The 15,437-nt window shown below is 33.9% G+C and overlaps 1 protein-coding gene across 27 annotated transcripts; it reads left to right on the top strand.

The window, feature by feature from the left end:
• The first annotated feature begins 5,713 nt into the window (after nt 1-5,713).
• LOC141721324 (cell differentiation protein rcd1-like) lies at nt 5,714-14,852 on the top strand. Of its 27 annotated transcripts, none has more exons than XM_074524211.1 (10): nt 5,714-5,946; nt 6,063-6,211; nt 7,301-7,447; nt 7,684-7,737; nt 9,460-9,581; nt 10,002-10,073; nt 10,861-12,364; nt 13,951-14,156; nt 14,280-14,349; nt 14,611-14,852. In XM_074524211.1, exons 7-10 carry the CDS (start codon nt 12,233-12,235, stop codon nt 14,716-14,718), a joined length of 516 nt encoding a protein of 171 aa, XP_074380312.1. In that variant the 5' UTR covers nt 5,714-5,946; nt 6,063-6,211; nt 7,301-7,447; nt 7,684-7,737; nt 9,460-9,581; nt 10,002-10,073; nt 10,861-12,232; the 3' UTR covers nt 14,719-14,852. The 27 variants fall into 27 exon arrangements, 13 of the variants coding, with proteins under 13 accessions (XP_074380312.1, XP_074380324.1, XP_074380314.1 ...); XR_012574694.1 differs by lacking the exons at nt 5,714-5,946; nt 6,063-6,211 and adding an exon at nt 13,721-13,806 and having other exon boundaries at nt 7,166-7,447; nt 10,861-10,950; nt 11,724-12,364; nt 14,280-14,502; XR_012574695.1 differs by lacking the exons at nt 5,714-5,946; nt 6,063-6,211 and adding an exon at nt 13,721-13,806 and having other exon boundaries at nt 7,166-7,447; nt 10,861-10,950; nt 11,724-12,364; nt 14,615-14,852.
• The last annotated feature ends 585 nt before the right edge of the window (nt 14,853-15,437 follow it).

The raw sequence follows: 15,437 nt of genomic DNA on the forward strand, positions 1-15,437 counted from the left end.
TAGCTTCCAAAACATAGCCATCCTCACTTTCCATATGGGATACTCAGAAGGTCTCAGCATGGGAATCCTAATAATCTCATATCGACTGTGGATTTGAGTCTTTGGAGTTTCTTCAGTTTTGGTGGGCTTGGTTGGAGTTTGTTCTTCTTCAGACATGATTGTTTTGGAACTTTACTGTATATGTGTTAACAGATTGGCTCTGATATCACTTGTTAGGTCAAACACACTGTAGAAGGGGGTTGAATACAGTGTATAATATAATCAAATCGAATTAAGAACACAAGTATGTAACAAAGAATAATCTTATTAAATAAAATAGTATTTCAATGGAACCGTTCTCTCTCAGTGATGAACAAATATCACGAGAGCTGCTAGGGTTATAATGAATAATATTCTCGATACTGATAACACATCTAGTGTAAACCCTATGCTGTGTTTATATACCACACAGTTACAAGATAATCTCTAATTGATATCGAATATGATTCTGTATCCTAAAATATATCAATTAGTTATCTTTTCTTCCAAGTCTTCTATTCTTCATAGAATTCTTCTTCATGCCTATCTCTTCTTATTTTAGTCTTGATCTTCTTTTCTTTCAATCAGCCGTCTTCCTTATCTGAAAGTCTTCTTAAGTCCTGATATTATCTTCTGATGAATATCTTAAGTTCTGATAACTTAAGTTCTGATATCTTAAGTTTTAACTTCAGTATAAGTACTGATTTCCAGTTAAGTCCTGATTTGTCCTGTTAGTCAAGATCTGAAAACTAAACACAAATCATTATTAGACATGACATCACAAATATATCTAACGCACGCAGCTGATCAGAAACGTGAACATAGCATGTAGAGCCAAATATTCTGAAATATGAAACCGAGGGCTTCTCCTTGTAGAGAAGTTCATAAGGAGTTTTCATGTTGATAACATTTGAGGGTAAACGATTTTTCACATGACAAGCACACCTCATGGCTTCTGCCCATAATTCTTGAGGAAGACTTTTTGCATGTATCCAACTTCTACTCGCCTCTTGTAAATGCCTTAATTTCCGTTCAGCAACTCCATTTTGCTGTGATGTTCATGGACATGTAAATTGTCTTCTTATTCCATGCCTGTCACAGAAATCAGCAAACTCGTTTGATGTAAATTCCCCTCCATTATCGGTCCGCAAGCACCTAATCCTTCTTCGAAGCTCCCCTCAACCTTCCTCTTTAATTGCTTGAAGATTGAGAAAGTTTCAAACTTCTCCTTCATGAAGAAAACCCATGAAAATCTCGTATAGTCATCAACAATTACAAGCATATAGTGAAGTCCGCTATAACTTGATGCATTGCTTGTTAATAAATCAGAATGAATCAGCTGCAAAGGTTTTGTACTTCTTATTGAAGATTTTTTGAACGGAAGACGACGTGTTTTGCCATATTGGCATCCTTCACAAACAACTTCACGATTAAAGCTTCCCAAATTAGGCAGCCCGCTAACAACATTATTTGCTGAAATAGTTTTCAGCTTTTTATAACTCACATGAGCCAACCGAGCATGCCACAAAGATGCTTTATCTTGTTGGCTGGTTTTCTGCACAAAAGCTTCACTTGCCGACAAAACATAAAGAGATTTAACTTTCTTCCCTTTTAGCACCGTATCAGCATCAATAGTTTTGATATTTTCAAGAATTTTGAAATCGTTTGGACCAAATAAAACATATCGACCAGAATTTGTTAATTGGGAAACAGAAATTAGATTTTTTGTCATACCTGGAACATGGTATACACTGGTCAGATTTACTGGTCCTTGCATTGCCTTAACCTTTACATTTCCTTCCCTTTCAACTGGATGAAAACTGGATGAATGAAGTTGTTTGCTGTCACGATTGCTTTATTTCCGATTTATTCCTTTTGTTGTGAAAGTAAAGAATCATTATCTGTTAAATGATGAGAGCAACCTGAATCGATTATCCAATCTTTTGAATAATCGATAGTTGTCAAACCTTCTTCTACATTGCCTTTATCAAGAGAAGTTAAGGCCGGTTCTTGTATAAAGTTCTTCAAATTTGTCATCTCGGTTGAAAGACAAGTTCCCCAGTCATCTGAATGTTCCTCGTTTTGAGAAACACTTGTGTTTCCTTCTACAAATCTTGATCTGCAGAACTTCTTTATATGTCCAGGTTTACTACACATGTTACATATTATTTTCTTCCTGGCCTCGTACTGCGAATTGTCAGAATTCCTCTCCTTTTGATTGAAATTCTTCCCTGGCCAACTTCTGCGCTTATTTGAATACTTGAGTTTCCATTGCTCCTCACTGTTGGAACTCCTTTTCCAATCAGCTGCTCCTTTGGGATTATTTGCCTTCCAACTCTTGTAATTATAAGTATGATGCCTTTATTTTCTAGCGAACAACACTTCATCATTTTCTGAAATTGAAGATTTCGCCATCTGCATTACCAAGGCTTCTTGATTGGTTAGCAGATTCTCCAATTCGACGATGCTAGGTTGATTTGCCCATCCTTGAATCGAAGTCAAGAACGGGGTGTACTCTTTCTTTATGCCACGGATAAGATATCTTCGCATTCGGGCTTCTTTGATAGGCTCATCTGGATCAAGTTCAGAAATTTCAGCACATAAATTCTTCACCTTTTGAAAATATTGAGCAATCGTCATGCTCCCTTGAGTTGTATTTGCCAACTCGTTCTCCAAAAATTGAAGTATGGCCGTGTTCTTCTTTGTAAAAAGCTTCTCCAATGTTTCCCAAACGTCTTTTGGAGACTCTTTATCCCGAATATGATCAATTAGATCTTTGTGAATAGAGCCTCGTAATGTAAACAAGGCTTTCCCGCACTTAATCTTCCATTTCCTTCGTACTTCTGAATTTTCAGGGCTATCCTGAGGCAATTATGTATCGCCTCCATCGACAATATCTCAAAGATCTTGTCCTTGGAGATATGCCTTCATGCACATCCTCCTCCTCCAGTACTGATAATTGTTGTTAGTTAGCTTCTCCATGCCAAACTGATTCAGAACTCCACCATTCATATCCATTTCATGGAATACAAATACCAGCAACAAAACAGCAGATTTTCTGCCTAAAAAATAATATTTTGCCTTCCTTTTGCGAGCAGCCTTTACTGATCACAACAGCTGATACACAGCTCTGATACCAAGTTGAGAGAATTAGGAACACTCTATTCTATATGCAGTAGACACACTTAACTGCAGCCCAAGATCAGACTTAAGAACTAGGCAGAAAATCCACAGAAAACACACACACTGCTGTTTAACACATGAGAGAACAAGGGAATTATTTCTAAATATAATCTGATTTCTGAGTTCTGATGATACAAATCTGCAGAGTACAATTTATAGTAGCAACAGAATTTTCTAGAACAGAATTTTCTAGATTATTATTAAGTGCATGAGCCTAGTAGAATACTCTAGATGGTTATTAATTTCAAGTACATATTCAAGAACCTTCTAATACATAATTTATCTTAACAATTTTAGTACTTTCATGATGCCTTCACAATCTTTCCAAAACCTTACAGAAGTTTGCACAATATTTCAACAATATGATCATTTTTTTTAAAATTTCTTTTTGCAACTCTGTTACTTAATATTCTCAAAAGTGGAGGAGCCTAACTACCTAGAAGGCACATCCGATATGCGCCCTTTTGTCTTTTACATTAGTATATCCTAACTTCTCTTTATAATTTGTAACTAAAAGCGGAAACTAATTTTGTAGTTTATGTATTTATTGATTTCTTACTCTATGAAGAGTGTGTTTTATATTGCTCTTATAAATTTAAGAGGACTTGGCAATTTTTATGATAAGCTGTTGTGATCAAGCTTAATTTTTTTCCTTATTTAAATGATATTTTGCTTTGGTCTCACTTCGATAGAGTCATTCATCCATAGGTAAACGAGGTCATCACAAATACTTGAGAAATAGAATGTTTAATGAAGACCTCAAAGTGCTTTATATTCTACTCTCGAATTTTGATCAGTACAGAAGATCTTCAATTCTGAACTGTGCACATGTAAAAACTATTTTGTTGTAAATTATTTATCTTTATAAAACCTACCTTTCTGGGTGCAGTTAAACCCTCAGTATATCTCTGGTTATTTATATAAGTTGGTATCTTTTAGGTGTTGATGTTTCACAGGTAGGTAGAGGAATACTATATATGTGTATATATATGGGTTTCAGTTCCATTTTCCGTCATCAATGATGTACACTCGCGATGGTATCAATCTGAATTATTGTTGTTGTATGTGCAACGTTATGGACTTTATGACTTATCTTAATCGGCATTTTTTGTATTTTTTTTTACTTCCAAGCCATTTGTTTCTCTTACTTCATATGGTGAGAAACCTGAACTTTCAATTTCGAAAGACAGAAATATTGTTTGTCCTAAATATTAAGTATATATCTCTGCATTCTGATGGAAACTGTTGTTACTACAGGATAGGTGTTTGATGTTCCATGTCCTTAGTAAGGATATTATTCCTCATAGTACCTGTACCCCTTCCCGTATATAATTGGCATTTTCATTAGAATTTTATATACTTTTGCCTTCATTGCTAAAGTACCACTCTGTTAGCCCACCGTTAGTCAAGCCTTATAAGATTATCAAATAATTTATATGAAAAATAAATAAACTACAGTTTATAAAATAATACAATTATTATTTATATATATATATATACATATCTGTATATGCAAAATTTAGGATTCTCGGATTTGTTCAGTTTTTAGGGTTTGTACCCCATCTAATCCTACCAATCCCATCTCATCCGAGCCTCCTAAACAGACTATGTTAGAAGAACACCGAAAACAACAGCAAGACTCCTACTTCATCTAAATCCAGTACAATTAGAAGAAGTTCCAACTGGAAGATGACATTTATTGAAGAGGAGTTTGATGAGAATGAAGAGGATAAAGAGAATGAGTCTGATTTGAATGACATTGATGGAGATGCAGTCTATTAGTGATACTAGGCATAAGGCAAATATCCCATCTGATGAGAATGAGGAGATCAAGACAATGCCAAAAATCAAATATAATTAGAAGCCTTGTCAGTGGCATGGTTTCGTAGATGATGAGGATGATGCTGAATTTTACCAAAGGCTAATTAAGTGGAGAGATTTTCGAAGAAAAGGGATTTCGTAAGATTAAATCGAGGCCTCGGATGATCTTTCTAGATAAAGGCCACATCAAAAACACACTGAAGGATTATTTTTATAAGGATTTGCAATTATTTAGCAAAAATTAAGAAGGTTGCAATCAGTGTAGTATGGGAAAACAATACAAGATATACAGCTGCCTGTTAAGTAGGCTTCCTGATGCCTAACTAGGATGCCTTGACAATTTGATATACCTGATATTGGCTAATAAAATATTGCATGTTTTTCATCCCAGAATAATAAGAATTTCCTAATATGCAAGTAAAGTCCAAAGTTCACCTGATTAATATAATGAAAATTCCTTGCCTTGTCCACTACTGTTGGATTGTTATAAGATTGTAGTTATATGATCGTAGTGTCTTATATGCATTCATAATAAGTAACATGTCCGTCCACATGGAAAACCCGAAGACAAAGAGTTTTTGTCTTTTGCACGTTGTTCCCTATTTATCTAATTATTTGACTAATTAGAATATACAATTTAAATACTGGCATTTGCTTGCAATAATTGGTGCTGCCAACAAACTATCCAGGCCTATGTAAGCCAGCTTCACAAGGTGGTTTGGGATTTGATTACTTTGTGAATGTTTCTGCATCAGAGATGTGGTTATGGTTTCTCAAGAATGTTATTGGCCATATATGGAGCATGAGCAAGATTGCAATACCTCACCTATTCATCAGAAGTTGTTGCATTTGTTAAACTCTTATCCATTCAGTTAGATGCTGAATTTCACCTTTTACTCCTCGACGATTGTAAAAACTATAATGGTAAACAAACAATAAACCACTAGTAAGATGCTTCAATATTCTGAGAATCAAAACCAGATAGGAGTGTAAATTCATCATTCAACATTCAAACTTTGATTTAAGATCTTGTTTTGCAGTCTATATCAGGAGGGCAATCATTTGCAGTATTTTGTTTGGCTAAACTATTCAGCAGCAGCCATCTGTATCGAAGGACTTGCGGATAAGGGGTTTTTCATTGCATATTATATGTTTTTCAGCTTTATCATACACATGTTGGTTGCAAAAGGTATGTTTATCATATTTTTAATACATTTGGAAAAGTTTAGTTATCAGCTTAAAGTTCAGTTGGCAGCACTACCAAAGATCTGTTTACTACGGACATCAAGGTTATCATGGCGCCAAGTCGACCCTCGACGCCAGAGTACCTTCGTGAAGACTAGTCGACAAGTCGCTCGACTAGTCGTAAAAAGTCGACAAAGTTTTCATTACATATAATTACTAGATTTAACATATAATATATTTTAACACGTTAGTTTTATAATGTAGATCAAAAGTAATAGAATAATAAGTTCAAAATAGACATGGTACATCACAATTATGGTTATGAAGGCCACAAGTCGGGCTACGAGACTCTTGGGTGACCTTCACGTCAACTAGTCGACGACAAGTCGGGCTTGGAGACTCTCGGCGCCTGAGTACCTTCGTGTCGACTAGTTGCTGACAGTCGTCGACTAGTCGTCGACTAGTCGTCTTCGTGATAACAATGACGGACATAATTATATGTTAAAAAAAGTTTATGTCTTACTGGACATGGTGAAGTAGGTGTTCCTCTAAATTGATGCTTGTGATGTTGTGTATATTTTTAGCTCTTTGTTAATACATGTTTTTGGCAATTATTTCACAAAGATTCGAATCCAAAATTTTAAACCTTTCTTTTCCAATCAGGACACAATGAACTTGGATGAAATTGAGAGTGTACTTTCAAGAAACATCTCTCAAATTATCTAAAATAAAAAAAGAAACATCTCTTGAATTCACCATGTCGACAAAAATACTAAGTAATGTATTTATATTCTTTACTCCATACAATTTTGATAAGCATGCTTGTCCAGTTGCTCTACTTTTATGTTGTTTTTGAGATCAAGAAGTAGTGGTGTGAAAGAACAAGCTAAATATGCAATTTTGTCATTATTAGTTGTTACTTTCAATAGGTAAAAGAATTCTAAAACTAAAATAATTACTCCTTAGTGGTGGCAGTCAAATTAGTTTGCATAGCATATAAATTCTAGCCTTATTAGTTTACATTTAAACTCTGATTCTTCGTCATCGTCTGAGTAGGTACCTAACTACTAGAATTTAACATCTTGTTTTGCAGTCCATATCAGGAGAGCAGTCATTTGCAGAAATTTTGTATGGTCAAACTATGTAGCAGCCATATGTATCAAAGGACTTGCACATAAGGGGTAGTTAATAGCAAAAATTATGTGTATCAGCTTAATCATACACTTGTTAGTTGTAAAAGGTATGTTTATCAGCTTTATTATACATTTGGAAAAGGTTGATTATTAGCTTAAAGTTCAGTTAATAGTTTATGTTCTTTCTCTATAAACTTAGCACTTATGAAGATCTCTTTACTGCGGACTTAATTATGTGTTATAAAAAAGATGTGTTTTACTGGACATGGGGAAGATGTTGTTCATGTAATTGAGGTGTGTATGTTATGCATATCTCGTAACTTTTCTTACCTTTTTGATTCAGATGAGCAGGTTAATAACATGTAAGTGTGCTGGTCGCGCTTGCCTTAACTGTATGGTTAGTGAATTTGGACACCCAGGTTTTAACTTTTTTTTATTATGCCGCCCCAGATCTAAGTAGTATATATATTTTCTGTTAAAAAAAAATTGCTAGTGGGAAGAGTTTCCGATAGCAGGTAACAGGTTTTTATTTTCATTTGTCAATCATCATGAGTTCTGTTGACAAGTGAAGTTCATCATCAATTATTTTTATGTGATAAGGTATTAGATTCCTTGTGCCAGTATTGTTAATGGAGTTACATACTTCTAATGCTCTGATTCTTCTATCTTTCTAATATAGTTGAAATATATAGACATATATTTTATTGTTAGGGCAAGAAGATATGTTATCAATACTTCAATTTATACATAAATCCAGGAGTAGATGTATTATACCTAGTTGAATTGCTATTTAACTGACATGATTGGGACGCTTTTATTTGTTGAACACTTGTTTTCATTATTAGAAATTGGCATTTTGAGAACCCTTAATTAAGTGGATGCTAACTCAGAAGTTCTATCCATTTTAAATTTAGTTGCAAGTTGTAATTATGGCTCATTGTGATGTAAGGGTCTTCGAGGTCCAGAACTAGTGGTTTCCAAGGGCAGGCTAAGTATGTAATTTTATCATAATCAATTGTTACTTTCTCTTGGTAAAAGAATCCAACACCAAATTGAATCATATAGTCATGACACGCAACTTAATTCGTATACAATATGCATTCTAAAATTTTTAAGCTTACTTGGTGGATTGTGCACAAAAAAGCGTGTATTTTTTTTACAAAATACTCATTTAGGATTTAAATTAGGAAAATAGAGGGGCTAAGTAAATGATTTGGCAAGTAAGATTTTTTAAAAGTGCATCTAATACCTAAGCATAAAATCTTTATTTTAAAATAAATCTTCATCAATCTTATCAAAGAACGGTGAGGTATTTAGCGTTCATCGTCATCATCGACAACATACCAGGATCGGAAAATGAAATTGGCGGAGCAGCTTGTGTTGAACCTCAGCGATCCCATTTTTAGAGAAAAAGCCCTCAGTGAACTATCTAAAGTATTTATCGTATTCCTCTTTTTTCTATATGTATACATATTTCGATTAGTTTTAATTAAGTAGCTATAAATTATTTTAATTTTAGGGTTTTGATGTCGCATACGATATCTATATTTTGTTTAAGTTATTGTTGTGTAACTTTTCGCTGCTTATCGGGAAACTTAATGATTTTGTGCTTCAGTTATATTAGAATACTGAAAATGATATTAATTGTGCAAATTGATAGTGGTCATTAGTATCAATTACATTTCTGTGCAAGCAGTTGGTCTGTTGATAATTTGACTGACATATTGTAATTGACAAAACTAAGATTGGGGATGGATTTGTTTTAAAACTACTGTTGTTACTTTCCCTGATTGCATGCTTAATGTTAATTTCTCTATCCCCAATTTTTTTTTGCAGTATATGTGTTACGTTGTCTATCCCCAATTTTATTTGCCTTCACTCCTTTTGCTACCAGTTGGTATATACCATTTTGTCAACTGATCATGTGTTCTAGTAAAGATTGTTCTCATGCTTTTCTAATTACCCTCAGACTCTCATTGTTTATTTACACAGTGTTCAATTTTCCAAGCTTGCTCACACTGCCTTTATTTTTTAATAAATTATTACCTTTGAAACCATAAATCATTATTTTCTTCTTAATTTCACTCGTATCATTTAAAATGTGCTTGCCATCGACCAGCCAGAGTAAAGCTGTGAATGCTATGTTATATTGGAGTGAGTGGCCATGTGAAGGACCCCCCGCTACCACCGCTCTCCTTGGAGAACAACTGTCTGGAAATAGTGCGTACTTCTTGTCCAAGGGTAACCATCATTACAGCTGATCTAATGTCAAACAAGCTTTTTTTTTCTTTTTTGTTTTTAGAAAAAGACAAGTTTAATTGATTTAATAGGTACATCTGTTAAGCATGCGGAATCAGGAGTCAACATAAAGCATAATAAATTATACAAAAGTTGGATTGTCTTTTATACTTTTCTTTTTTCAAATGAAAAATATGGCACATTAGCACAAGTATGATCGTGAACTTGTGCTACCTTTTAGTGTCATTCTATAGAACAAGGAATCTTTTCAAGATCGTGAACTTGTGCTACCTTTTAGTGTCATTCTATAGAACAAGGAATCTTTTCAAGATTTGGCTGGCTTATTTGTGTAGAACGTTTTGGTACTATTACTCCACTCATCAGGTATGCCTAATAAACGTGTTTTGTCTTTTTTTATTACAGAAGACAGAATTATTTGAAGATGTGGCTCCATTGTTGTGGAATTCAGGTGGTACCATTGCTGCACTTTTACAGGTATACTTCTTGTAGTTCATTGCGAATTATTTTCCCCAAATTTATTATACTTATGTAAGTAATCATTTCTGCAAGACACTACACATGATGCCTGATATGTCTTTCTTTTTTTGTTGAGTGTGAAATATCTTTTATAAGTATAATGAAGCCACTATTGTAGGTTGATGTAATAAATTTTTAAAATGTTAAAGTAAGAAGATGCAGGGTTCTTATGCCTGTGGAGAATATCATATTGGCTTTCACAAGGCTTTATTATCCAGAAAACTTCAAATATGTTCCCGTTTAGTATGTAGTGGTGTTATCAAAAGCGTATCTGTTATCTTATTCTGGCAGCCTTGCGGATTAGATTTACATGCTTATACACTTGTACATCACAAACACTCTCAGCCTATAACGAACCACTGAGAAATTTAAAATGTAGCACTCTTATAGTTAATCTATTCGTTAATTCTCTACTGAATTTTCCTGTTCCTGACAGTTCACCATTTGCACTTGCTTATCAAATAAAGGGAGGAGGATGTAGCATATGAACTGTGTAGAATAGAATTCGGTTTTTAGTAGATGAATTCATCTGGAACTGGGTTAAATTAGTTCCTTCAACAATAATATTTATTGTTAGGAATTGCATGCATATATTGTACCATTAAGTGAATATGTTATAAAAGTTACTACAATGATCTTCTTGCTCAGATGACTCATTTTTATTGCTTTAACTAAACACCAATGAAGTTGCATCAACGAGACCTGATGAAAATTACTACAATTTTTTTTTGGTTTGCAATTGCAGGAGATTGTTTCAATATACCCTGTCTTATCAACACCTTATCTGACTCTGGTACAATCGAACAGAGTTTGCAACGCTCTTACTCTTCTTCAAGTATTCTCCTTTTGTAATGTTACTTATCTATGACAAAATGTTTATACATACAACTGTTATTACTCTTATGATTTACTTAGTGACGAATCATTTCATTTCCGGCCATGACTGTCTTCAGTCAAGGCTCTTTCATTTTACAGTTGAGATCCTTTTTGGTTTTGTGCAAAAAAATTGAACATTGAAAGTGTTATTCGGATAGCTGTGACCTGTTGTGATTAAGTTATTATCCCATCCTCTTATGGCTGCTCCCTCTTTCCCAAATTTGGTAACTGTGGTTAGTATTATTCAATAATCATATAATTTATGCCAGGCACGAGGTTGTAAAATTATTATAATGTCCCTTTTTAAAAGCAGTGGACCGCAAAATTAAAGCAGTGAAAGTCTAGCTGTCTTTTCTTTCTATGAAATCTTTCACTCTGTGTAAATACGATGGATGGACCAGACATTATGGGAGGGATGGCTAAGTTCCACTAGATATGAGCTGCAGCCTGCAGGTGAAAAAGTTTAGGACAGCAAACTGTACTTGAGTACTAGAATCAGTTAAAATGATAAGTTTAACAAAATATCCTAAAGCATGTCTTCTCACACCCCTCAAATGATGAACCTTGGTCCTTATATTGCAAATTTTGCCTATAATTAAACCAAATTGTTGATTTAGATATATAAATTTCCATTCTACTAGTTCTTTTTTTTTGATAAAATGTACTTGGTTTGTATTTGAGTATGTAATATCATCTATTCCAGATCATTACTTATCGAATTTTATTTTGCAGTGTGTAGCCTCCCACCCAGATACAAGAATGCAGTTCTTTATACAAGGGGAGTTAGAGCGAGAAATTGAAGGCGTTACCTTTGTCATGGGGATTTGTTGCCTTAGTTTGATATATTTGTGTTTTTCAATAGCTGAGTCCATAGATATAGATTTTTATTTAACAAAATTGCTGTTTGAGGCAAATAGTCAAACTCTGCTTCAAAGGAAATTTACTTGGACAGAAGACAATTAAGAAGACTTTGTGAGAAATCATTTAAAAATACCAAATTATAGAGTTATAGCCGTGCCCGTACTTATAATGCATGTTATGGAGACCTCTTCCTCTTGAATTATTTTTTTCTGCTTATCCACTTTTACAGTCTGTGTTGATCAAATTGATTTAAGTGAGAGTATTAAATGTTGCATAAGAATAAACAATATGCACAATATGTTAACAAGATGTGTAGTCTTCTGTGCTTAGATTTTTAATTCTATAATTATTTTAATGATTTTTTGGAGTTTTCTGCAACAATGACAAACATTTACTCTCTTGCAGCTCAAATTATCCAATATGTATTTCCTTTGATTAAAACAAGAACTGAATCAAGGCCCTTCAACAACCTGAGGATTAACAGTTTGGGCGTCGACGTTGCCCTAGTGAAGGTACTTTTTCCCTCTGGATTTACACATGTGCTCACGCACAAACACACACTATATGGATCAGAGCTTAGGCTGGCGGGAGGACTAAGGTTCAATTTCCAGTCACCCCCAACATTCTCACAATTGGGCTTCGAGTGAGGGGGAGTGTTAAATATATGATCATATTGGGGAGGAAGCCCAACATTCGCACAATTGGGCTTCGAGTGAGGGGGAGTGTTAAATATATGATCCTATTGGGGGCCTTCCTCTAACACCTTAAGGTTTTAGATGAGCTTGCGATGCACCGGTCCCTTTTAATATTTAGTTTGGTTGACCCTTCATTTTGGTTATCCCTTTACATCACGACCGTCGGATCTTCTTCATCAAATAGTCAAAGCCGTTAGATCCACATACTAAAAAAATACACTTCACAAGTTCTCAGGTTCGAATCACGTCAACAATAAACATTTATTATTATTTACAAAGATATATATAAGTTCTCATGTTCGAATCCCGTTAACAACAAACATTTATATTATTATTATTATAAGGATACATATAAGTTTTCAGGTTCGAAAGTCACCAATAACAAATATTTACATTATTATTTATGAATAAGATCTCATCAATTATATATTTTTTATATTATATGAAATTAACTTGAAATTATACACAATAAAATTATAATTATATAATCATTATTTAGTATATTAATTCTTATAAAAAAATTTAATAAAATTATATAAAATAGAAATGAAAATATATAAATATTAATCAAGACCCGTGCATCGCACGAGCCCTAAGCTAGTATATTTTTAATTTTCCCACCTTCATTAGTATTGCTTAGAGCTAATAGACTAAATATGGAATTTAATATGTCACTGATGGATTCGAACATTAAACCTTTGTTTCTGTTAATAGGTTTTGCTCTCTAGACCTTTGATACTAAATTACTTATTACCGACCGATTATGGGCCTGTTCGGTTATAATAATATATAGTAGAGATGTAACTGGAGTCAAAACTTAAACCATTGTTTCTATGATATGTGGGTTAATGGGATTCACACTTTAGAGTGTAGATCTTTGGTACTAAATTACGTACTACCGACTGATCACGGATTATAGCCCTGTTCAGTTATATTACTGTAGTATAGATGGGTTTCACTTTTAAATGCAAGTGGGTTACAAAAAGGACTCTCTAGAACTTTGTTTTTCTTGTAATTTGACCTGAGGAATAATGTATCAGTCCAGTAGTTCCTTTCTGTTCTTCACCTAGGAGGATGTGTCTTGTATGCATGGTGTCTGAATCTCCATGTCATTTCTTTGCTCATTTCAGATTCCTCAAATTTAAATCAAGAAAAATTTCTTTTCTTTTTCAGGTTGATGATACTGAAGTTATACGTTTTCTATTATCGACTAAAATTATTTCTCTGTGCTTGGGTGCAATGGAGACTGGGAGTATAAAGTATAAAACAGTTGACTGTTTCCTAAATAATGCTATTTTAATTCTGTTTTTTCTTTGTTATTTTCTTTATATTCTTTGGAGGCTAGGGAACAGTGTCAAAACAATCGGGTGTATACATATTTAACAGATGTATGTTAATGTCAGGTCGCATTATTTATAGTACAAAAGATCTTATCAGATGATGTCGGCCTAAAGTATATCGGTACAACAGCACATCGATCTTTTGTGGTGGGCCGTGTCCTGGCGAACATGGTTGCTGCTCTTGCAGATGCTCATCTCACAGAGGAATCATCATCACGGCTGCTGAAGCATATTATTTGGTGCTACCTGCGGCTGTCTGATAATTCGAGGTAAATTTCACGATATACCTTACCAATCACTACTGTGAAATATTATACTTGTGGCCTTTTTCATGTTGGCTCAAATTTGCCATATTCACTATTGATACATGCCTTAATCTTGTATTGTTGCAGAGCTCGTGAGGCCTTGAGAACTTGCCTCCCAGATATGCTCAGAGATATTACATTTAGCAGCGGCCTACGTGTAAGTACTCTCTTGAACTTCTAACCTGTCAACGGTACCATGGATGGTGCAAGATGTGCAGGGTTTTAAAAATCTTAAAATTGTTGGATAATATTAGTTCTAGATCAAGAATCATAGGTTGTAATTTGTAATTTTCAAGACACGAAACACAGGGTATACCCTGCTAGGACCCTTTTCTTTTGCTGCTTGATGGATTTGTCACATCCAAGAAGTTTCATAATCATGAAAACTAAATCCTGAATTACTGATGTTTGTTTTAAGGAAGACCTAGCAACGAGGAGCTGGCTAGTGCATTTGCTCATCAAAGTACAAGGGCCTCGCTTTGCATTTCAAGCAGGTGGAGGATATGAGCAGATGATGGTAAACTGAGTTGGTATCTTTGTTTACCCATCAGTTGCCCTTTTGTTAATGTCATCTGATTGATGCGCCGAATGGTGTTGTCAACATATTTCGGTCATAGAATTTGTGTACTCTATCCTGTTGCAATTTATTTAATTTTATCATGTTTGGTTTTTTATATCGAAAAAAGAAACAAATTCCAGTTTTGTCCGTTTTATTTCTGTCAACCTTTAGTGTGAGCATGTTCTTCCACTCGACATCAAAATATATTTGTGTTGCTGTAAGAACATGTTTAATAGTGTGCTAAATGTTGTGCTCTATTTATAATATATAACAAAATGTGAACATTGCCAATCCAATGATGGTATAAATATTAAGTAAAAATAGCACAGTTTTATGAATTGTGCTAAATATAACACAAAAAAATATAGCTGAGTGCCATATCTGTCTCATCACAAAAAAGAGAGGAAAATACATAATAAATAAGAAGTGAAAAAGATTTATACATGTAAATAGAAAAGTTAGTTAAATTTAAAATAATTTGATTATATTTAAAGTAATCTATATCTATACTATATGTCTATACTTCTATACTATATTATAATAACCGGAATGGGATATAATTTGGTTCAACGATTATTCCCTAATTTTATTTATTCAAAAATTAAATAAATATTGTTATATATCTGATAAAACTACTAAATTGTTAAAATACTAGACTTACACGACTTATACAACTAAACTATGAC

Source organism: Apium graveolens, chromosome 4 (genome assembly GCF_009905375.1).
Source record: "Apium graveolens cultivar Ventura chromosome 4, ASM990537v1, whole genome shotgun sequence".
Lineage (NCBI taxonomy): Eukaryota > Viridiplantae > Streptophyta > Magnoliopsida > Apiales > Apiaceae > Apium > Apium graveolens.